The 24,223-nt window shown below is 42.2% G+C and overlaps 1 protein-coding gene across 1 annotated transcript; it reads left to right on the plus strand.

Moving 5' to 3' along the window:
- Nucleotides 1–146: 146 nt before the first annotated feature.
- On the plus strand, nucleotides 147–24,223 carry LOC113022833 (inter-alpha-trypsin inhibitor heavy chain H3-like). Its single transcript, XM_026168695.2, has 22 exons — nucleotides 147–653; nucleotides 857–886; nucleotides 1,138–1,161; nucleotides 1,300–1,454; nucleotides 1,608–1,712; nucleotides 1,809–1,971; nucleotides 2,382–2,492; nucleotides 2,611–2,739; nucleotides 2,843–2,956; nucleotides 3,039–3,207; nucleotides 3,316–3,441; nucleotides 3,561–3,742; nucleotides 20,053–20,238; nucleotides 20,359–20,498; nucleotides 20,671–20,831; nucleotides 21,169–21,195; nucleotides 21,299–21,361; nucleotides 22,288–22,401; nucleotides 22,595–22,796; nucleotides 23,187–23,359; nucleotides 23,610–23,721; nucleotides 23,843–24,223. Exons 1-22 carry the CDS (start codon nucleotides 540–542, stop codon nucleotides 23,979–23,981), a joined length of 2,739 nt encoding a protein of 912 aa, XP_026024480.2. The 5' UTR covers nucleotides 147–539; the 3' UTR covers nucleotides 23,982–24,223.

Genomic DNA, 24,223 nt, shown 5'->3' on the forward strand with positions numbered 1-24,223 from the left:
TACTCTTGCCCGTTAATCTGTAGTCTTTGATCAATGGTCTTTGAAAAGTGTTTGTTGATCAATGGTCATGACAATTTGCATATTAATAATCAAGGAACTGACCTCACAGCCCATTGTTCATTTAGTGGCCTCGTTTGAGTCATTGTGTAAAGGTACTGTTTATATGGCTGGACAAACCTGCAGTCAGCTGTGACTGAAGAAGTCACTTGAATGAGTGATGAAACGTTTCTCCCACTGAAAACGTTACGTCCAGATGAACAGAATCAACTTTTTCGGATTACTTTCTTGAAACAGTTGGTGTCGATTTTATTGTCACTTTGCTAAGTGTTTAAATAAGTGTCGATTGGATTCACTCTCCCAAACATCCACAAACTAGCAAATATTATCTTTGCGGTTCACAGCCACCTCACAGCCTCCTGGACATTGAGCTCAGGGCAGCTGACCAATATAGGAAAACACACAGATACGTGTCCCTCCCACAGGACACTGAGAGTTTTGCTCTGCACTGAAGTCAGCCAGTGTTCAGTCAGAGTTTGGTCATGTCTGGACTGTTGGGTGTTCGCCTGCTGCTGCTGTGGGGCTGCGCCTGCCTCTGGCTGAGCAGCTCAGCCTCAGGAGCTCTGGTCATCTCCAGGCACGATGAAGCCATACAGGTAACGTCAAACACTTTTGTGATATGAAACTGAAATAACTTTGTGGCATGATTTTGACAGCGCTGACTTCAGAAAGTAGTTCTATGATTTTTTTTTTTTTTAACCCAAAACCCTTAAACACCAACTGTGTCTGAGTTTTTTGTAAGCTTTTTCTTAAAACTTACTTCGTGTAATCTCCGTAATATCCTGTGTGTGTATTTCAGGAAAGAAGAGGAGCTGCCAGATCACTGCAGGTACTTGGAAAACTATTCACACATAGTCTCTTTGTATTAGTGAAAACATCTCATTAGTTTTTAATCACTGCTAAAATTCAGTTTCTGATACTGCGTCATAACAGCTCAACTTCAACATAACACAGATCACACTATTTTTAAAGATATATCTGCTGGTAAACCAATAACTACATAAACATGCAGTGGAAATTAAGAGCTTAGTGCAGCCTTATTATTTTTTAATGTGAATCCATCGCCCTTTGTTCTTACAGAAAAGAAGTACAAATGAAGTAATGGTAAGAAATGTATCCATTCATATTCCTGGTGATGATAATGGTGATGAGAGATAATAGTTTTAATTCAGATTAAAAAATCTGATTCATAGAGAGAAACCCATTTTTATCTTCCTACATTTCCTTCTGTCTCTGTCTCAGGTGGAGGTGCACAGTGTGACAGTGGACTGCACTGTGACCTCTCGTTTTGCCCACACTGTCATGACCTCCAAGGCGTTCAACAAAGCAAACTCGTCACAGGAAATCTTTTTTGAAGTGGAGCTGCCCAAGACTGCTTTCATCACAAACTTCAGCATGTTAGTCTGTTTCCTCTCTAATCATTCTGACAGTTTTTATAGGCCAGTCCTTCATTTCACAACTGTGCTCCAAAGCTGAATTTCTCACTATCTTGGTGTCAATTTATGTGCTTTAACATCCCTCATGTCTATCTCCATCTTTCACATCCACAGGGAAATTGAGGGTCAGGTGTATGTTGGAGAGGTGAAGGAGAAGGAGAAAGCTAAGAAACAGTACGAGAAGGCTGTTTCCTCTGGACAGACTGCTGGACTCGTCAAGTGAGTCGTCCAAATGAACAAGAAACACAGATCGTGTAAATTCACTGGAGAAGCTGTCAGATATCTCTGCGACATTTTTGTTGTTGTTATTTCCAGGGCTTCTGGAAGAAAGATGGAGAAGTTTTCAGTCTCTGTCAATATTGCAGCTGAAAGCAACGTGACCTTTGTCCTGACATATGAGGAGCTCCTTCAGAGGAAACTGGGCCGATATGAGCTTTTGACCAGAGTCAAACCCAAAACACTGGTTCAGGACTTTCAGGTGAATCCATGTTTGATTAGATTCCCTACTTAGGGTGTCCCAAAAAATGTATTCTTTGTATCTGGCTGTAGTGCTTTCAGTGGGAGAAACGTTTTGTTATTGTGCAAAGATACATTTTGATGATTGACAAAACATTTCTCCCACTGAAAGCACTACAGCCAGATACTGTTTATAAGGTTGGACAAACATGCAGTCAGCTGAGACTGATGAAGTGACTTGGATGAGTGACAAAATGTTTCTTGCACTGAAAACAGTTACATCCACATGAACAGAGTCCACAAATCAACTTTTTGGGATTTCCTTACCTGGATGATTGAGCATGCATCAAGACATTTTAACCCCCATAGGGTGATTTCCTGATTTACATTAGAAATGATCTCTTGTCTCCATGTTTGCCTTTGTGGAAACAGATTGTGACAAACATCTATGAGCCTCAGGGCATTTCTTATGTTGACGCCCATGCAACCTTCCTCTCGAATGAGCTGCTCCCTCTGGTGGAGAAAACTGTCACAGACAGAAAGGTACCTTCATACAATTGATGATCATCTATAATAAACTTTCCAAATACTGCACCCCACTTTATTGCATGGTTGAATCTCAGTTGGGATCATAATTGTGTATGTATTATTCCCTTTTCAGGCACACATCTCCTTCTCACCAACCATGGAGCAGCAGAGGAAGTGTCCAGGTTGTGATGGAACACTTATTGATGGAGATTTTATTGTCAGCTATGATGTGAAGCGAGAGAAGAACCTTGGGGACATACAGGTCAGTGAAAGCTTCAAGTACTGAATAAGATCAAATTGAAAAAGTGATTTATTACACCATTGTTTTAAAATTCATTACTTTTTGGAATCTGTCTCTTCTTCAGATTGTAAATGGATACTTTGTGCACTTCTTTGCTCCTGAATTACCCAAACTCCCAAAGAATGTGGTCTTTGTAATTGATATAAGTGGATCAATGAGTGGAAGAAAGATGGAGCAGGTAAGAAGTTGTTCTGACCCCTGATGTGCTTCTAATATGTCAAAGTTCACGTGGACACACGTCATCCTCTGACTCTTTGTAGACAAGAGAAGCTATGCTGGCCATTCTTCAACAAGTCCATGAAGACGACCACTTTGCCATCATCCTGTTTGATTCTGTTATTGAAACCTGGAAGGATTCACTTACCAAAGCAACAAAGGAAAACATAACTGAAGCCATGGATTACATCAGAAGAATGAGTAGCAGAGGAAGTAAGAAATACAAAAACCAAGCAAACAAAACAAAAAAACAAACACCTAACAGCACAAAAACATTAATAGTTTATGCATTTTAAAACATGAATTGTGTTTTTCTTTTAGCAACCAATATTAATGATGCAGTGTTGACTGCTGTAAACATGCTGGTCAAAGACAGACAGATGGAGAGGCTACCAGATAGAAGTGCTGATATGATTATATTACTGACTGATGGAATGCCAAATGAGGGTAAGTATGTAGAGTGCAAACATACCGTAGGCTAGATTATGTTTGTTCAGCATTTAACATTTAACATTACATTGCATTTAGCATTTTTTTCTTTATGTTTTGCATGCATGCATTTGTAGGAGAGAGCAACACTGGCAAGATCCAGGAGAATATGCGTACAGCTATTGGGGGAAACATGTCTCTGTACTGCCTTGGATTTGGAAATGATGTGGATTATTCCTTCCTGGATGTGATGAGCAAACAAAACAAAGGCCTGGCCCGCAGAATCTTTGAAGCTTCAGATGCTGCTGCTCAGCTCCAGGTGCGAGTTCCTCTTCCACACTAATCTGTGTAGCTCCCTTATTTAGAAACCTTTAGATAATAACTTCTTCCACAGTGTAACCTCGTGTGCTTTATCCAAGCATACTTTCTGCTAAATCACCTGCAAATTATAATTAGAATAAATGCAGCCTGTTTGTAGCTTTGGAAACCAGAATCACTGAGTTGGAGTCCCAGCTCCAGACCCTTGAAAATCCTGCAGCTAGCCAGAGCCCTGTAGTCCATGTGGGCTTAGCCATCGTTAACTGCCTCCCCGGGCGGTTTGTACAGAGTAGCCAATAAATCAGGCCAGCTGGGTAACAGTAAGCAGGAAGTCCATATTGTCCCATTCACCAAACAACCATAGTGTGAATTATTTTGCCTCACGTGGTGAGGAAAATATTCTCGTTATTGGCAACTGTTTTGAGATGCGTGAAACTAGAGACACCAGCGACCATTGTCTTCCAGTTAGAGTCGGGTGGACTGATCCAAATATTGATAATATTGATAACAACACTAACAGTGTTATCAGAGTGATATTTGAATTTGTTTCTTCATTAAAAGGTTGAGTGTGTTGCATCTGAAAACAAACAGATCTACGCAAACACCTCTCCTCTCCTGCAGCGCACTTTGCCCTACCCCCCTCTCTCCTTAGTTGTCCCATTCAGATAATATATACAGCCCACAACAGCCCACAACAACACAGACAGTTTGAATTCATTTGAAAGCCTGACTCTTAGCCAACACAATGCAGAGCCGCTACCTAAACTCTCACAGAGGTTGATTATCTGATAGATTGTCACTGGATATGACTCTGAATACTCTGGCTCCCCTGCAGTGTTGGGCAAGTTACTTTCAAAAAGTAAATAGTTATAGTTACTAGTTATTTCTTCAAAAAGTAATTGAGTTAGTAACTGAGTTGCAATATTATAGAAGTAACTAATTACTGGGAAAAGTAACTATTGTGTAAATAAAAAAAAAAGTCTAACCCCCTTGGGGCGAGAGTATAATTGCTGTTATTTTACCTCTACAGTTCACCTTTAAAAACTACAGTATTTATCTTGCCTTGTTTGGTGTCATTCTTTTCAGCACAAATTATTTGTGCCACTCCAAAAAATAATCATATCCACTATAAGATAAAGGAGCACTTCACAAGCCTGATACATCAATGCATGACAGCAGGAGATGTATCACTCCACCTGGAGACTACACTAAACACTAAACACTAACTACACGACACACTAACTACACACTCCAGACACGCTAAACATCACAAATCTCTCACATCTCAAAGCTCTCTCTCTCTCTTTCGTTCTCTCACCGCCTTCACTCCTAAAACATCCCCCTCTCCCTAAAGAACCAAATGCTATGTGACCATACCAGTTTTTTTATTGGTCGACATGGTACATTTTTCCACCAATAGGTGGGGGGGGGGGGGGGGGGAATCATAAGCAGAGAGTGCTTGCAAGCGCTGTCCTTAGACAGTAAACGCAACGATAGTATTCTGGAGAAAACACCACATATATTTTATTTTATCATGACTTTTATGAATTTTTTTAATCCTGGCTCTGGTTTTACTTGGCCTATCAACACAATTTATATAGCATTATATAAGATGCTATATGGTATATAGCATCTTGTTTCTATGTGATCTTAAATTGGTCATGTGATTGATGTGAGACATGAGCGAGACAGATAAATATGAAGGCATGCCGGCTCAGACGTCGCCCGGAGGAACCAGGGCACCCTGACGAAAAGTGGGCTACTGGAACAAGAAGGCATCGGTGGGCAAGAGACGAAAACAGGGCGTTGTTGGAATGCTACTACGCAAGTAACCCCGGCGGAAGGGGCTACATGAATAGGATGAGGGACCTATGGATTCTTCGATACCCAACATCCACAATGACGGCGAAACAACTAGTAGCTCAGTGTTCCAACATTCGAAAGAAGGGACTGCTCTCACAGCTAGAGATTGACGAGGTACAACACAAATGCTACGGCAAGGAGGAGTCAGGACGCCAGGTCAGGGGGGAGATATCATCACCCCCACCCGAGATTGGGTACATAGCCCCAAGTGCGATAGGAGAAGGATTGTTGAGTGCGAGAGGAACTGACCTGAAAAATAGGATCATGGCCAAGCTTGAAACCTGGATCCCCCGTAGCCGGTTACCAAGATTACGTGAAGTACCCTCAGAAGGTCTGCTAGATGATGTTAATGCAGCACTACGGACAATACCTACAACCACGATTACCGACACTAACAAGCTGATCTACAATACGGCAGCAGTGATCAGTGAGATGCTTGGCTACAAGTTGAACAGCCACAAGGGGCAGTACTCTCCATGGAGAAGGAGGCTAGAGGGCAAGATCAAAGTAGCACGGAGGGAGGTTAGCCAACTAACGGAGTTGCAGAAAGGTGCGACAAAGAAGGTGCATAAGAAATACAGCAAGCTGTCCATACCTGAGGCCTTGGAAACTGCCAAGCAAAGACTCACAGCCTTGGCCAGCCGCTTGAGGAGGTACACCAGAGAGATAGAAGGCAGGAGAATAAACCAGCTGTTCTCCACAGAACCAGCAAAGGTGTACTCTCAGTGGCAAGGGAACAATAATAATAAGAGAACAGCACCACCAAGGCTGGAGACTAGGGCTGAACGATATATCGCATTTGCGATAATATCGCGACATGATCAAGTGCAATTTTCTAACCGCAAAGGCTGCGATTATACTCTGGACATGTCCAAATTCATGGGCTGCATCCTCCTGAGGCCGCATTTGTAGACCGATTACGTCACAGCGACGCGCCGAAGGCTGTCCAAATTACTACCATATCCCAGAATTCATAGCGCGGCCCAGCCAAACTCCAGTTTCCAGCAATGGCGGCCGCTACTAAGTTTTAAAATTACTCATACTAATCTTTCAGGGTCACAAAATAAACTTTTAACATATTTTCAGGCGAGAAAGTAGTTGTGTAAACATCAAATATCTGCTCGGTTTATCAAGATATCCCATATTTGCAAAAGTGCTTCGACGTTTTCAGAGGCGTCTGCTACCCACCAGCTCGACAGCTAGCCGGGAGCTCGAGGGTTACTGATGCGGCCGAGAACGGCACAACTCCCGGCACATCATTTTCAGATCACCGCGGAGTTTCGCTGCTCGGGTTAAACGTAATATATAAGTCACTTAGACAACCTAAAAATGTTATTGTTGGGCTTTTTTCAGTGTTTTGTTTGTTCGTGAGTAAATCGGTTTGGCTGAGATTAAAGTTATTAGATTAGATAAAATAAAACTTTATTAATCCCCCGGGTGGGTTCCTCCTTGGTTTTCACACAGCTGACTAAACGTCAAACAGAAAACTTATTAAACAGAAGTATGAGACAGTCGAGAATTTACACCAGTGTCTGGTTATATTTTAGATAGCAAGAAGCAGACGGCCGAGTTTATTAAACTCCACCGAGACAGCGGTGACGCTAATCAGAAGGCTAGACCGTCCAATTTCACGCCTTTAAATTTGAAAGGCGTGTTTGTGTGTGTGTTTATACAATTGCTATTATGTTTGCACTTTATGTGTAATGTTACTGACTGCAGAGATCAGTAAGATGTGTGTATTTTTTATTTATTAGTTTTATTTATTTAATATTATTTTTTAATTGAATGACTGTAGTAGTTCACAGATGTCGAAAAACTGAGTGTGGTAAAGCCACTGATTTTTTTTATGTATATTTCTGCAATCTGCACATTGTACTGACTTTCATTTTAATGTTTACACCAGGGTTCCTTGTCAGCACTTTATGCTCAGATGTTTGTAAGCTAAAAATTAACTATTGTGTATGTTCAAATATACTGTTGTGATTGAAGAAGTTAAATAAAAATGTCAGTCATCAATTCATGCATCACCTCATGTCATCATAACAGAGGTCTGTCTTCCAGGAAAGAACAGTTTAAAATTAATGTAATATAGTATTGGCCATACTATATGATGTATTGCTTGTCTTTGTTTAATAATACAGAAGACAAAGACCTTAAAAAATAATCGCATATCGCATCGCAATCGCAATATTGGGGCAAAAAATCGCAATTAGATTATTTTCCATAATCGTTCAGCCCTACTGGAGACGGAGCAATACTGGAAGAGCATATGGGAGAAGGACACAACCCATAACGGCAATGCTCAGTGGCTAGTGGATCTGAGGGCAGACCACAGCGACCTCCCTGAACAGGGTCCAGTAACCATCACAGTGGCAGATATCCAAGAAAGGGTCTCCAGTATGAAGAGTTGGACAGCACCAGGGCCCGACATGGTTCACGCCTATTGGCTAAAGAAGCTGACTGCACTCCACGAGCGTCTGGCAGCACAAATGAACCAGCTGCTAGTTAACGAGAGACATCCGGAATGGCTAACCGAAGGTCGGATGGTCCTGATCCCCAAGGACCCCAAGAAGGGACCGGTCCCCTCCAACTACCGACCAATAACCTGCCTCAGTACTACATGGAAGCTCCTGTCAGGCATCATATCGGCTAAGATGAACAGGCACATGGGTCAATACATGAGCGGGACACAGAAAGGAATTGGCAAGAATACCAGAGGCGCAAAACACCAGCTACTGGTAGACAGAACAGTCAGCCGAGACTGCAAGACCAGACTGACCAACCTGTGCACTGCCTGGATTGATTACAAGAAGGCCTATGACTCAATGCCCCACAGCTGGATACTGGAATGCCTAGAATTGTACAAGATCAATGGGGCCCTAAGAGCCTTCATCAGGAACTCAATGGGGATGTGGCGTACAACACTAGAGGCCAACTCCAAGCCCATAGCACAAGTCACCATCAAGTGCGGGATCTACCAAGGAGATGCTCTGTCCCCACTGCTGTTCTGCATAGGCCTGAACCCCCTCAGTGAGATCATTAACAAGACTGGCTACGGATACCGACTACGGAACGGAGCAGTTGTCAGCCACCTCCTGTACATGGATGACATCAAGCTGTATGCCAAGAGTGAACGAGACATCGATTCACTGATCCACACTACCAGGCTATACAGCAATGACATTGGAATGTCGTTCGGACTGGAGAAGTGTAGTCGGATGGTAACAAAGAGAGGGAAGGTAGTCAGAACTGAGGGGATTGAACTACCAGAAGGCAACATTGCAGACATAGAGGACAGTTACAAGTACCTGGGGATCCCGCAGGCGAATGGGAAACATGAAGAGGCCGCTAGAAAAGCTGCAACCACCAAGTACCTGCAGAGGGTCAGGCAAGTCCTGAGGAGTCAGCTGAATGGTAAGAACAAGATCCGGGCCATCAACACGTACGCCCTGCCCGTGATCAGGTACCCTGCTGGGGTAATAGGCTGGCCAAAGGAGGAGATAGAAGCCACTGACATAAAGACAAGAAAGCTCCTTACCATGCATGGAGGGTTTCACCCCAAGTCCAGCACCCTGAGGCTGTACGCTAAGCGGAAGGAAGGGGGCCGGGGACTGGTGAGTGTCAGCACCACAGTCCAGGATGAGACAAGGAACATCCAAGAATACATTGGGAAGATGGCCCCAACTGACCGAGTGCTCAGTGAATACCTCAGGCAGCAGAAACCCAAGAAAGAGGAGGGAGACGAGGAACCATCATGGAAGGACAGGCCCCTGCACGGTATGTACCACCGGCAGATAGAGGAGGTGGCTGATATCCAGAAATCCTACCAGTGGCTGGACAAAGTTGGACTGAAAGACAGCACAGAGGCACTAATCATGGCAGCACAAGAACAAGCTCTGAGTACAAGATCCATGGAGGCTGGGGTCTATCACACCAGGCAAGACCCCAAGTGCAGGCTGTGTAAAGATGCCCCAGAGACAATCCAGCACATAACAGCAGGGTGCAAGATGCTAGCAGGCAAGGCATACATGGAACGCCATAACCAAGTGGCCGGCATAGTGTACAGGAACATCTGTGCCGAGTATAACCTGGAAGTCCCGAGGTCAAAATGGGAGATGCCCCCAAGGGTGGTGGAGAATGACCGAGCTAAGATCCTGTGGGACTTCCAGATACAGACGGACAAAATGGTGGTGGCTAACCAACCGGACATAGTGGTGGTAGACAAACAGAAGAAGACGGCCGTAGTGATCGATGTAGCGGTTCCGAATGACAGCAATATCAGGAAGAAGGAACACGAGAAGCTGGAGAAATACCAAGGGCTCAGAGAAGAATTCGAGAGGATGTGGAGGGTGAAGGTAACGGTGGTCCCCGTGGTAATCGGAGCACTAGGTGCGGTGACTCCCAAGCTAGGCGAGTGGCTCCAGCAGATCCCGGGAATAACATCGGAGATCTCTGTCCAGAAGAGCGCAGTCCTGGGAACAGCTAAGATACTGCGCAGGACCCTCAAGCTCCCAGGCCTCTGGTAGAGGACCCGAGCTTGAAGGATAAACCGCCCGCAGGGGCGTGCTGGGTGTTGGTTTATATATATATATATATATATATATATATATATATATATATCTTTCAGCTTAACGAGTAAACCGTCAGCTCGTTCAAACACACGTTAAAGTCCGTTTGGCTCGACACCACCGAACAGAGGCAGCAATATAACATAGCTAACATTAACAGTGTAGTGAATCCTGCTTGTGCCGTGATATTCAGGACCGCAAACTGAGCAGCATTCACTGACTTTCAGCTTGTTGTGTTTGTGGATATATGACTGACTTTAATTATCCACAAAATCGTCAGATTCTCTGTAAGATTAAGGTCAACTATCGAACGGCGTATAAAGTATAGGCTTTAAAACAAAGTAAACGCTAAAAGTACAAACATCGCTAATGTCACATAACTTTGCCGGCATGTGGCCAACAGTAATGTTTTAATGTTCTTCATTATTAAACATTTGCACATAAATAAGTGACATAATATTCAGAACTAACTTTTGAAAGCTGTAGATAACAGCAATGTTATGTTTGTCCATACTGCCTCCCGTTGCTGCCGTTACGGAGAGTTTCAGCAGGTGTCGCTGTGGTTCTCTCTAGATGTTATGTGTACTTCCTAAAAACGAGTGTACGGACGTTCATGTTGGCTGATAATAAACGCCTGGCATACAGTTACAGCGGACTGGTTATTATAAGCAAAACCTACATGGTGTCAGAAGTGGGATATATTAGAAAGCCTGCACAGTCCAAGAAGAAAAGCGGAGCCGGTAAGGACGACGAAAAAAGCAATCACCGCACAACATGGCGGACGGATTCCGGCGCCCAGATCCTCTCATCTTTGACGGCAACGTCGCTGAAAACTGGTGTAAGTTCGAGCGCGAATATGACATCTTTATCGCCGCTGCCCACAGTGACAAAAATGCTAAGACTAAGGCCTATATACTCCTCAATCTGGCGGGACCAGAGGCCATTGAAAGAGAGCGATCATTCACGTATGCCCCCGCAGTCATATCAGCTGAAGGCATAGTAGAAGTCGCCGCGGAATCGAGGGAAGACCCCGCATGCCTAAAGAGAAAGTTCAGGGAAATCTGCAACCCAGAGACCAATGTCATAATGGAGAGGCATAACTTTAACAAAAGACAACAGAAACCCGGTGAAACCATTGAAGCATACGTGAGCACGTTAAAGAACATGGCCAGAACCTGCAGCTTTGGTGCACTACAAGACGAGTTAATCAGAGACAGATTAGTATGTGGTATAACCAGTGACAGCGTCAGACGTTCCCTTCTTAAAGAGACGGAACTCACTCTTGCCAAGGCGGTGCGTATATGCCAAATAAGCGAGCTCACAGATCAACATAGCAAAGCCCTCTCTACACCAAAGTAGAGATGGCACGATACCACTTTTTTATGTCCGATACCGATACCGATATCATAAATTTGGATATCTGCCGATACCGATATGAATCCGATATAGTGTTTTTTAATCAACAAAACTGTTTTTTTTTTTTAAATATCTTGCTGCATTTTGTATAAGTTCATACTCAAGTTTAAAACAACTACACTAAAGCTATTCTGTTATACCCCTATGCAAAAAAAAAAAAATTTCATAGTTCAGCAATACTGATCAATCTAATAAACTTAAACCTACACCATCCTCCCTATTCTGGTATTTTAAAGAGTACTTAGCGTAAATAGTAAGCAACCTAACTAATAGGGTTCCAACTCCCAGCAACAACAAAAATAAATAAAAAATAGGGAACCACCCCTCACGCTCCACCTCATGATGCTTAATCAACGTAATCAACCTTAATTTGATGCAGTGTGAAAAAAAATGCACAGAAATAAATTATTTTTCAAGAAATATTAAATAGATTCAACATCTTTCTTCAACAAAATTGCAGACTGCACAGATGGTACCTTCCCAAAGTAAAAAGTACTATAGCTTACTAGGGTATATATATTAGACTTAATAGTCACTATATACAGTAATTGACTTCTATTCATTTTACATCAAATTAAAACTTTGGGTGTAAGATTCGGATAATTATTTATTAAAAGCTCGACATTTTAAATGAGAATAAGAAAGAAAAGTATGTCTTTGTGCCCCCTTTTCCCTGTTAATGCCCTATCGGCCCCCCTGGCTAAACTTTGCTAGATCCGCCCCTGCACAGTTACCAGCCGTCAGCTACGTAGAAAAAGATCCTGGGTAGAAAGTAATAATAAATAAATTCTAACAACAGCTGATCAAGCTTAAATGTGCTGCTGTTGTTCAGCCGCTGGTTTCCTCTTTCTGGTGCAAAGTGGGCCAAAAACAAACCAGAGACACGGACTCGCGACAGAAAAGCCGATCAGCTGATCATTAAGCAGTTTCATGATTGAAGTAGCAGCCAGAAGAGGCAGTCGCTTGTTAAGCTTAACGCAGGAATGCTTTACAAACATTCAGAGATGGACTTACACACTTGCTTTACTTCTCTCGGGATAACTTTGTCGGAGATGAAATGCCGGGTTGCTAGCGAAGCTCCACATGCTATCCAGACCACCTCTCTCGGGATAACTTTGTCGGAGATGAAATGCCGGGTTGCTAGCGAAGCTCCACATGCTATCCAGACCACCGACAGGTCCCGCATGCCACAGCCGCTCTATCACGTGATGCATACTGCTCCGACGTGCTAACGTTCTGAGGTGAGTTACGGCGTGTTGCAAGTTTTGTGAGGTGCTTTCGTGATATTTAATGGATCGGATTACATTTTTTATTTTTCTCCGATATCCGATCCAGTAATTTAGGTCAGTATCGGACCGATACCGATACGTAATATCGGATCGGTCCATCTCTACACCAAAGCATATTACATCTGCTAGTGTGGACACTGTACAGATTAAACATGGCAAGTTCAAAAGGAAAATAAATAAACCTCTAACGAACATTCAAAATTGCAGAAACTGTGGTGGTTCGCATCCAGCCAAAAGGGAGCAATGTCCTGCTTTCGGACAACAGTGTCACGTCTGCAAAAAATACAATCATTACAAAAAACAATGCAGATCAGCAAAACCACATCACAGAGGCAAACAAGTGAACCAAATTTCAGAGGATGCTGACCCAGACAGTGATGAGACATTTTGCATTGAGCACCTAACAATGGAGGGTGAGAACAATCACAACAAAGAAGGATACTGCACAGTCAAAGTTTCTGATAAGGCCCTCAAACTAAAAGTAGACACTGGGGCAAAATGTAACGTAATCTCACTAGACACTTACAGAAAGATCGGCAACAACGAAACCCTATTCAAGTCACAAAAACAGGTAAATCTTGTTGCTTTCGGAGGCACGAAGATCAAGACCACAGGCACAGTTACTCTCAAGTGCAAGCTAGCTGGACAGTTATATGACCTGCAATTCCAAGTTGTAAAACACGATGTGCAACCCATCATCGGATTAAAGGACAGCGTGCGAATGAAACTGGTTAGTTTCAGCAAGGAAGTCTACCAAGTTGACACAGATCAGGATGAGACACTAGCGCAGAAAGTGTTTCATGAATACACAGACCTGTTTAAAGATGAAGTCGGTGACTTACCTATAACTTACTCAATGAAACTCACTCCAAACGTGTCACCTGTCGTCAACCCTCCAAGACGCGTTCCTGTTCCTATGCAGAAAAGAGTTAAAGAGGAACTTCAAAGAATGCAGGCCCTGGGAGTAATTGAACCAGTGGAGGAGCCCACGGAATGGGTATCTAACATGGTCGCAACACACAAAAAGAATACAGATGATGTTCGTATCTGCATTGATCCAAGGGATCTGAACAAGGCACTAATGCGACCTCACCATCCCATGCGAACTGTGGAGGAAGTAGCTGCTCAGATGTCGGGAGCAACCATCTTCTCAGTTCTGGATGCAAAGAGCTCCTTCTGGCAAATCAAACTAGATCCTGCCTCATCTCTTCTCACTACGTTTGCAACACCTTTCGGCAGATTCAAATTCCTGAGGATGCCCTTTGGCATCAACACCGCTTCTGAAGTCTTCCAGAGAGCCATGGAACAAATATTCATGGGATATCCATGCGCAGTGATAGTGGATGACATCATAGTGGGAGGCAAAGGAATAGAGGAGCATGACAAAAATTTAAAAAAGGTTCTGGAGCGAGCCAGACAAGTAAAACTCAAACTGAATCCAAAAAAGTGCAAGTTCAGACTTAAAGAAGTGAGCTACGTGGGACACATATTCACTGACGAAGGACTAAAAGCAGATCCAACTAAAATCTCCGCGATCAATGAAATGCCACCACCACAGGACAAGACGTCTCTCCAACGTTTCCTGGGAATGATCAACTACCTGGGCAAGTTCATCCCAAACTTAAGTGAACTGTCGGCACCACTTCGTCAGTTGCTTCACAAGGATGTGGTGTGGAGCTGGACTCAACATCAGCAGGATGCTTTCAACAAACTTAAAGCATGCCTCACTAGCCCACCAGTACTTCAATACTATGACATGCACAAGCCAGTGACTCTCACATGTGACGCTTCCCAGCATGGTCTGGGGGCTGCATGCCTTCAGGACGACAAACCTGTGGCATATGCATCAAGAACTTTAACTCCAACGGAGAGATGGTACGCTCAGATAGAGAAGGAGTTACTAGCTGTAGTGTTCGCATGTTACAGGTTTTACGACTACATCTACGGAAAGCCAGTGGTGATTGAAACTGACCATCAGCCTTTGGTCACAATCCAAAACAAACCTTTCCACACAGTCCCGGCACGGCTACAGCGCATGATGCTACGATTACAAAAGTTCAACTTGACTCTGGTGTACAAGAAAGGCAAACACCTTTACATCGCAGACACACTCTCTCGCACACCAACGCTGGATGAGCAACCTCTAAAGGAAGAGGGGCGCGACTTTGAGGTAATGTCACTTCAGCTCATCTCACCAAAACGCCTACAAGAGCTCACCGAACACACCTCGAAGGACGCTACCCTACAGACACTTGCTCGCTACATCCAGCAGGGGTGGCCAAAACAAGCAAGTAGTGTGCCTATAGAAATAAAACCATTCTTCAGCTACCACGATGAACTAATCATCGACAACAATGTCATTATGAAAGGCAACAGAGCCATCGTTCCAGCATCACTACATGAAACCTATCTGCAGGAACTACACAAGGGACATCCAGGCATGGAGTCTACAAAAAGGAGAGCAAGGGACAGCGTATTCTGGCTGACAATAAACTCTGACATTGAGAACAAAGTCAAATCATGCAGCATTTGCAACAGTCTAAAGCCTCACCAACAAAAACAACCCCTGAAACTACACCAAATTCCTGATCTTCCCTGGTCCATCACAGCCACAGACTTATTCGAATGGGACAATCGCCACTACCTTGTGCTCGTGGATTCATATTCTGGATGGTTTGAAATAGATAAACTTGAAAACCTAACATCGGCCTCAGTCATTAACAAACTCAAACACCACTTCTCAGTACATGGGATACCACAGAAACTGTACTCAGACAATGGCACCCAGTTTACCAGCCAGACCTTTCGTGAGTTTGCCACACACTGGGAGTTCATACACGTCACAAGCAGCCCTGAGTTCCCTCAGTCAAATGGACTCAGTGAAAGAGCTGTCCGGAGTGCTAAAAGACTCCTTGAAACATCAAAAAGAGATGGAACTGATTTCTATTTGAACCTGTTACATCTACGCAACACGCCACGAGACAACATTCTTGGCTCACCAGCACAGAGGCTGCTATCAAGACGAACGCGGTCAACCCTTCCTGTGTGCAAAAAACTGCTAACACCAACAGCAAAAGTGACAACCACTATCAAAACTCAACTCACAAAAAAGCGTAAAACTCAAAAACAGCACTACGACAAGTCCAGCAAGCTGCTCAGTCCATTAACACCAAACGAGGTGGTGAGATTACAAACACAGAGAGGACATGACAAGATTGGAGTTGTAAGTAAAGTATGTGCTGAACCTCGCTCATATGTCGTTGAGTCGGGTGGAAAAGAATACAGGCGCAACAGACAACATCTTCTGCCTGTGAGCGAGCCTCAACCCGAAAAGCTCGCTACAACACAAGATGAACTGGACTCATCTCGACGAGCGGATGAAACTGAACCTAATGAAACACAAACCAACAAACATGAAACAGTTCAACTCAACCCACCACAACATGGCACAAAACAGTCAGAACAGGTGATAACACCTACAAAATGCCAAGTACGCTCTGATGACAACTTGTACCGAACCAGATCTGGTAGAGTGTCTAAACCGAATAGTAAATACGTGGATTAAAAGCACACCGGTGCTGTATTTTCTGTTTTGAAATGTGTTTTATCTCGTGTTATGTTGTTGCATATTTGTCGCAGTTATGACAATGATTACTGTGAATTTCATTTGATATTTGAAGCCTCATTTTGTTGTGTAATCCATAACCTGATAAGTTCTTCCATCACGGTGGTGTTGTTTGATTTGGGTTTGCCTGAAAAGTGCAAAATTAAGAAGAAGAAAAAAAAACTGAAAAGAGGGATGTAGATAACAGCAATGTTATGTTTGTCCATACTGCCTCCTGTTGCTGCCGTTACGGAGAGTTCCAGCAGGTGTCGCTGTGGTTCTCTCTAGATGTTATGTGTACTTCCTAAAAACGAGTGTACGGACGTTCATGTTGGCTGATAATAAACGCCTGGCATACAGTTACAGCGGACTGGTTATTATAAGCAAAACCTACAAAAGCTTACTCTTTGGCCGCCCCGCTTCCACTTCTTTGAAGTGTCTCCCAGTCCCAGTGCACTTGTTAGCATGTTTTGGTTCGTGCAACTGGTCTGTCGGGTTATTGTCTCCCCAGAAACATTTCCGTTGTGTCTTGTGTGCTTTTGCAGGTGTTTTTCTTTTTGCAGTGTTTTTCTTTTTGCAGCATTTTTCTTTTTGCAGCATTTTTCTTTTTGCAGCGATTTTCTTTTTGCAGCGATTTTCTTTTTGCAGCATTTTTCTTTTTGCAGCATTTTTCTTTTTGCATCGTTTTTCTTTTTGCAGCATTTTTCTTTTTGCAGCATTTTTCTTTTTGCATCGTTTTTCTTTTTGCAGCATTTTTCTTTTTGCAAGTGTTTTTCTTTTTGCAAGTGTTTTTCTTTTTGCAGCATTTTTCTTTTTGCAGCGTTTTTCTTTTTGCAGCATTTTTCTTTTTGCAAGTGTTTTTCTTTTTGCAAGTGTTTTTCTTTTTGCAGCATTTTTCTTTTTGCAAGTGTTTTTCTTTTTGCAGCGATTTTCTTTTTGCAGCATTTTTCTTTTTGCAGCGTTTTTCTTTTTGCAGCATTTTTCTTTTTGCAAGTGTTTTTCTTTTTGCAAGTGTTTTTCTTTTTGCAGCATTTTTCTTTTGGCAGCATTTTTCTTTTTGCAAGTGTTTTCTGAAGTTGCAGTCCATTTGGCCTCTCAGGGCCACCATAGCTTCAGCCTTCTTCTGTGTGTTGAAAAATAGTAAGGCGTCTGCACTGCATTTTCTTCTTAGTAACAGTAACGACATTGTAATGACAGAAATAGTAATTAGTTAGATTACTAATTGCTGAAAAAAGTAACACCATTACTTGCCATCACCAGTGTGTGAATGTGTGTGTGAATGGGTGGATGACTGGATATGTAAAGCGCTTTGGGGTCCTTAGGGACTAGTAAAGCGCTATATAAATACAGGCCATTTACCATTTTAATGGCATTATTACCATCACTGCTCCCTGGGGCAGTCCTAGCCTGTTTGGTGCTCTGGGCAAACACTCCCTCTGCCACCCCCTGACACACACACACACACACACACACACACACACACACACACACACACACACACACAAAACATATTAAGGATTATACATTAACATATCTTATTGTGAAAACTGATGATGGAAACGTACTGAAATTAACAAGATAAATATTTTATATAGTGAGAGAGAGAGAGACTATGCAAATGGCTAACAAGCAGTCATTATAATTCGTCATGCATTGAGAATAGCAGACAAATCAACATTACAGCTCTTCCAATTAATGGCTAATTAATATTGTGCTGAAAACAGTCCAAAAGAGTCAATAAACCACATCAGTGTCTACTGTCTGCCTACTGCTTACGATCATAGCCAAGTGGCTAAGAAAGGTAAACAGAAGTTGTCCCAATCCCTACTAATGAATGCTATCTTGTTTCAGGATACATGTCATACATAATACCTGCTATTATCCAAAGACACATCTGCTTGCCTGTATCTTTTGCTCGTTTCTCTCTTCTTTTCTCTTTTTTTTCTAAGCTGAGGACCTGATGGCTTTGAACTTTTCTTTTCCATCTTCCATCAGTAATTTTGCACTCCAGTATCAACACCCAACCCTACAACATAAACTTGGACAAACTACCGAAATGCGTTGACAGAGACATGCCAGCGATTTTGAGTCATTCTGCGCTCCAGATGGATTAATTGCGTTAAAAATTTTAAATGTGTTAATCGTGATGAGGGCGTTAACGTTGACAGCCCTGATTTGTTTGGTTTTCAATTTAGTTTTATTTTGCAAGCTGGTTTTAGGTGCCGCATTAGCCAGCCAGAGAGTACTCTGCCATTCCACCCCTCTCCTCCCTGTGCAGCAAGGAGCAGGCACCTCATAAATGGAGGGCACCCTTACTCCTCGCAAATAGACATGTGCCTATGCAATCTCCAAAATGTGCTGGCATGATGTCAAGGCAGGATGGGTGCAAGCAACTTTTTTTTGCAGATGCCATGATGCCGTCCCAACCACGATACCGCCCTGGTCAACAGCCCAAGTCACCCAAATCAAAACCTGCCACTGACTGCTTCCCTGAAAATAGCCTCAAATCAGAAGTACCTCACACCCTATTATAACTCACAAATGCATACCTTACTCAAGAGGAGAAGAACATGGTTTCTCACTAATTAGAAGTTCTTCATTGAGCCTGGAAAAAGAGTTTTTTGCTCTTAAAAGATGCGATTAGAGTATGCTTTAGGTGTCAAATGTACTGCAGTGTAACCGTTTTAAATAAATTCTATCTAATAGACTCTAATTTGTTCATGTAAATGGGGAATCCTCTTCACAAAGATTCGTTATGGAGTTCCGCAGGGTTCTGTGCTCGGACCATTTCTGTTTATATTATACATGGTTCCCTTAGGCAGTAAAACAAGAAGGCATAGTGTACATTTCATTTTCATTTCTATGCAGATGATATCCAGCTTTATCTATCAGTGAAGCCAGATAATACACACTAATTACTTCGGCTGCAGAAAAAAAAAACCCTAAAGCCATAGTTGTTTTTAACCAAGATATGTCCTTAAATGTGCATAATCAACAAATATGCAGGACTGTTTTCTTGCATCTTCGCAATATCTCTGAAATTACAAACATCCTGTTTCAGAATGATGTTGAAAAACTAGTTCATGCATTTCTAACTTCTAAAAAAACTCACTAAAAGCCTTCAGTTGATCCAAAATGGTGCAGTGAGAGTACTGACTAAAAGCCAGTAAGTATTTCTCCCATACTGGCTTTTCTTTATTGGCTTCCTGTTACATCCCAAATCAAATTCAATCTTCATATACAAGGTGTTAAATACTCAGATCCCACCTTCTCTTAAAGACCACCAAAACAAAGTAATGTAGCACCTGAACAGAGCACTTCGCTCTCTTACTTGTGGTTCCCAGGTTATTTAAAAGAAGAGTGGGAGGCAAACCCTTCAGTTTTCAGGGCCCTCTTCTGTGGGTTTGATTTCAGGAGCCAGACAGACATTGTCATGATTTCTTAGATTTTCATTTAAAGCACTGCAGTTATGCCATATTCCTATGAATTACATGCCGTCACTATTTCATGCTGAGTTTACGATAGAAAATTGGAACATGCAAATGTGATAAAGTGTGTGTATTTATTTCAGGGTTTCTACGATGAAGTGGCCAGCCCTCTACTTTTAGAGGTGGACATGCACTATCCTGACAATGCAGTGGATTCTCTGACCACCAGCCACTTTAGCTACTTGTTTAATGGCACAGAGATTGTTGTGGCTGGTCATTTAATGGACAACGACCTTGACAACTTCCTGGTGGAAGTGGTTGGACAGGGGGTGAGGAAAAAAAGAAAAACACAAAAAATGGCAGAAACATTGAGACATTGAGTAGACATAGCCTATATTTATTTGTTTTACTCTGGTTCATATGGATTTTATCTTTTGTTTCTCCTGAAGCTCGAAGAAGACTTCAGAGTCCAGGGTCAAGTGAGTGCCGCAGACTGGGATGTTTTTTACCCAGACGAGGAGTACATCTTTGGAGATTTTACCGAGCGGTTGTGGGCCTACCTCACTATCCAGCAGTTACTGGACAAGAGGTCAGTTTAAATCAGTTCAGTTTGGCTGCTAAGGCACATTGTTCTCATAAGAAATATGGTATGATATATAGTCTTTGATGACACTTGTTCTTTTACCAGGACGCTCATTTTAATCATTTGATGTTCTTTTATAGATTTCCCTGTAGTAATACATATATTTTCCTTCTGGCAGCAAGAGCGGTACACCAGATGAGAAAGCCAACACAACAGCCAAGGCCCTGGATATGTCCCTGCAGTACAGCTTTGTCACCCCTCTCACATCCATGGTTGTTACCAAGCCCGAAACCGAAGACTCGACAAGCAGCCCTCTTATTGCTGACAAGCTGACTGAAGGTACCTGGAGAAAACAGAGTTTAAAAATGTAAAACACTGGACTGGCTTTTCTTAAAGAGACAAAAACTATATTGACTGATGAATCGGAGAGGTGTGTGTGTGTGTGTGCGTGTGCGTGTGTGGTTGTGTGTGTGTGGTTGTGTGTGTTTGTCAAGTGTCACTTTGAAATGGCTGCAGTCAAGCTTTACCACAAAAGCAAAGCATGGCTGCAGCTCATTCATGAAGAGAACTGGTGACTGAGTTTACATTTTCCACATATTATTCCTCTTTAGTGAAGTATAAAAGCAGAAGCTGGAGCTCCAGTTTAAAACTGTTATCTGTCTGTTTTTTCTCACAGAGCAAAGACAGCAGGCTGAAAAAATGAGTAAGTGATTGTTTTTGTAACGATAAATCACAAAAAAGATTTATGGGACAAAGTCAATTTGTTGTATTCGTGTTGATTTGAATTTTATTCTCCCTGTTCAAAGCATATAATTATATACCTGCGCAGTCGTATCCACGGCATTACCAGCCAGCACCCACATATTTTGGTAAGTACATCATATACAGTTCAGATAGGATAGATTGTGCTCCAGCCATGACGTCTTACTTTGCTGATATTTACAGATCTGCATTAAGAGGCACAGTTAACTAGATAAAATGCCATGGCATCTTTCACAAACATAGGACTTGGTGACTGCTCCACTTTAAATTTGGTGCCACTTTAAATTATTGCTAATTATTATTTCAAGTCCTTCTGCACTAACTGGTCCAAAGATGTGTGGAAATGCTCTTCATTGCTCTCAGATAATGACTAATTTTGGCTTCATCTAAATTTTAGCTTTGTTGGCATGTTTTCAATAGTATGCCAGAAAGATGCCATTTCTTTGAATGAAAAGACATGTTTAGACTCTGGTTAAAATGGATAGATGCAGATGAAACATTAAGGAGAGCAATCTTTTTGGCTCTGAGTAAGGAAAGGCTCACTTGTAGTCCTTTCTTAATATGCTGCTTTTGAATTCCTTTTTATTCTAATGGGGACAGTTTACAAAATGAACCCCATGTTTATAAATTAGTCAGGAAATAGATCACTGAAACCGTGTGCCATTTCCCAAAGATATTGATAAATATAATTTTTTTTTTTGAAACCCTGACAAGCCTCCCCCTGCTGGCCATAAGAATGACAGCAGATTTAAGACATCTCCATATTTGCTTCTCTTTTTGGATCCAGAAACTATCTCCATCTTTAATATAGAGCCTGTGATGGACAGATTTTCTTTGAAAACAGTATCAGTGTTTCAAAACACTGACAACAACACTTAAGATTATGTAGCTGGAACTAAAATGAAGTATATGGACGTGGTTCCACCCATGAGTGTGGACTTTTCATGGGTGGAACGTCATGACCTTCATGTTGCTTGTGTGTTTTTCTGCAATATGTATTTATTCCTGTCACACTATTCTGGGGCCCCTGCAGTGGATGGAGATCCTCACTTCATGATAGAGCTACCAGACCGAGGTGATGCTTTGTGTTTCAACATCAACGACAAACCAGGAACCATTTTCAACCTGGTCAGAGACTCAAATTCAGGTCAGCCCCGTGTACACAGCTGTCTTAAGACTTAGGAAATGCAGTCTTAGTGTCGTCGTTGTTTTTCTTCATGTATAATTTTATAGATCGAAAACTTGTACTGATATTTTTTTCCTCAGTTCATACATGAGTTATGCAATATGTGCCAGAAAGTCCAGATATCATGTGACTGACTGGATCCCACTGTCTCCAGGTATTTTGGTGAATGGTGAGATTATTGGAGACAAGAAAACTCCCCCTGATGGGAAAATAAACACCTATTTTTGGCGTTTTGGCATTGTCCACCAGACCCTTGGGGTCAGGCTAGAGGTGAGCACTGAGGACATCTCGCTGTTCCAGGATGGCAAATGGGTCAAACTGCTTTGGTCTGACGCAGCCTCCATTAAAGGATCCAAGTGAGTGATTACATTGTTAAAGTCACAGCAAAAAAAAAAAAAAAAGGTCTACATAGTTTCTCCATCATCCAGGGAGTCTTACGAGTATGCCACATGACAGGTGAGGCAAGGTCTCACAGTGGTTTCTCTCAAAAGGTCTGGTGGTAATGATCCACTGCTTTTTTTCACACTTTGGCTCATGTGATTTTCTGCATGATTAATCATGAGCCAATGATCACCTCCTAAGGCACAACCCTCACTGTGGTTTAAATACCTGGGACTCTCCACCTTTTGGTTTTTGAATCAAAGACGTTTCTTAGATGTGAGATGAAACATTTCCATGAAACTGAAAGAAGTCAGACTGCCTTCTTTTCAAGCTCTTATGATTGATTTTTATTCTTTCTCCTACAGTGTGGATCTTCTTGTGACCAAGGATCGCAGCCTAACTGTAACACTAAGAGATTCAGTTAAGTTTGTGATTTTGCTTCACAAAGTGTGGAAGAAGCACCCATACCACCGGGACTACTTGGGTTTCTACACCCTGGACAGTCACCTCCTGTCCCCTGGTGTTCATGGCCTGCTAGGTACAACATGACACATTTCTTCTCTAAATTTGTGGTTTATCACTGATGATTTTGAAGATGTTTCCATGTTCTATGTTAATGCAATTATTAATAAATAATATTTAACAACAATATAGGACCACTAATCTCTTGCATCAGTAAAACAAATACAGCAAAACTCAAATTATTTAGGTATAATTTACAATTACCAGTGTTGGAAAGGGTCCAAATTCAAATATTTTTATAATTTAAATGGTTTACCATCCTCCAGGTCAGTTCTATCATGGGATTAACTATGAGGTGGCACACTTGCATCCAGGAAAAGTCCCAGAGAAACCAGATGCCACCATGTATGTGAAAGGACAGGAGCTCAATGTAACCAGGTACACTAAAGACTTCAGTCTGGAAGTGTTTGCATGCAAAATGAATTTTAAATGTGTTGTTGCTGTGTTTGTGCTCTCGCAGTGTGAATCTTCTAAATGAAACATCTCTCTCTGTCAACAGAGGCTGGCAGAGGGATTTCAGGAACGATGTGAAGAACGGGGAAAATGTTCCGTGCTGGTTCATTCACAATAATGGGACTGGCCTCATTGACGGACATGTGAGAGACTACATTGTTTCCGGCCTTTTTAAATCTGGTTAAGAAGAGGCCACACGGCCGTACCAGCTGCTGAAATCATCAAAATGCAATTCTTTTAAATAAATATTCAAATCCGCAGGCACTTACAGCACCAATAACCAGCAACCAACACAAGACAGCTTTCATTCATAGTGCTGCATACATAATAATCTCAACAGTGTCAAGTACTTGGAGACTGTCTCAGTGTTTCCTTGTATTAAAATATGTGCAAAACAGTCATTAAAGATGTGCTCAAGATTGGTCAA

This window comes from Astatotilapia calliptera, chromosome 5 (genome assembly GCF_964374335.1).
Source record: "Astatotilapia calliptera chromosome 5, fAstCal68.1, whole genome shotgun sequence".
NCBI classification, from domain to species: domain Eukaryota; kingdom Metazoa; phylum Chordata; class Actinopteri; order Cichliformes; family Cichlidae; genus Astatotilapia; species Astatotilapia calliptera.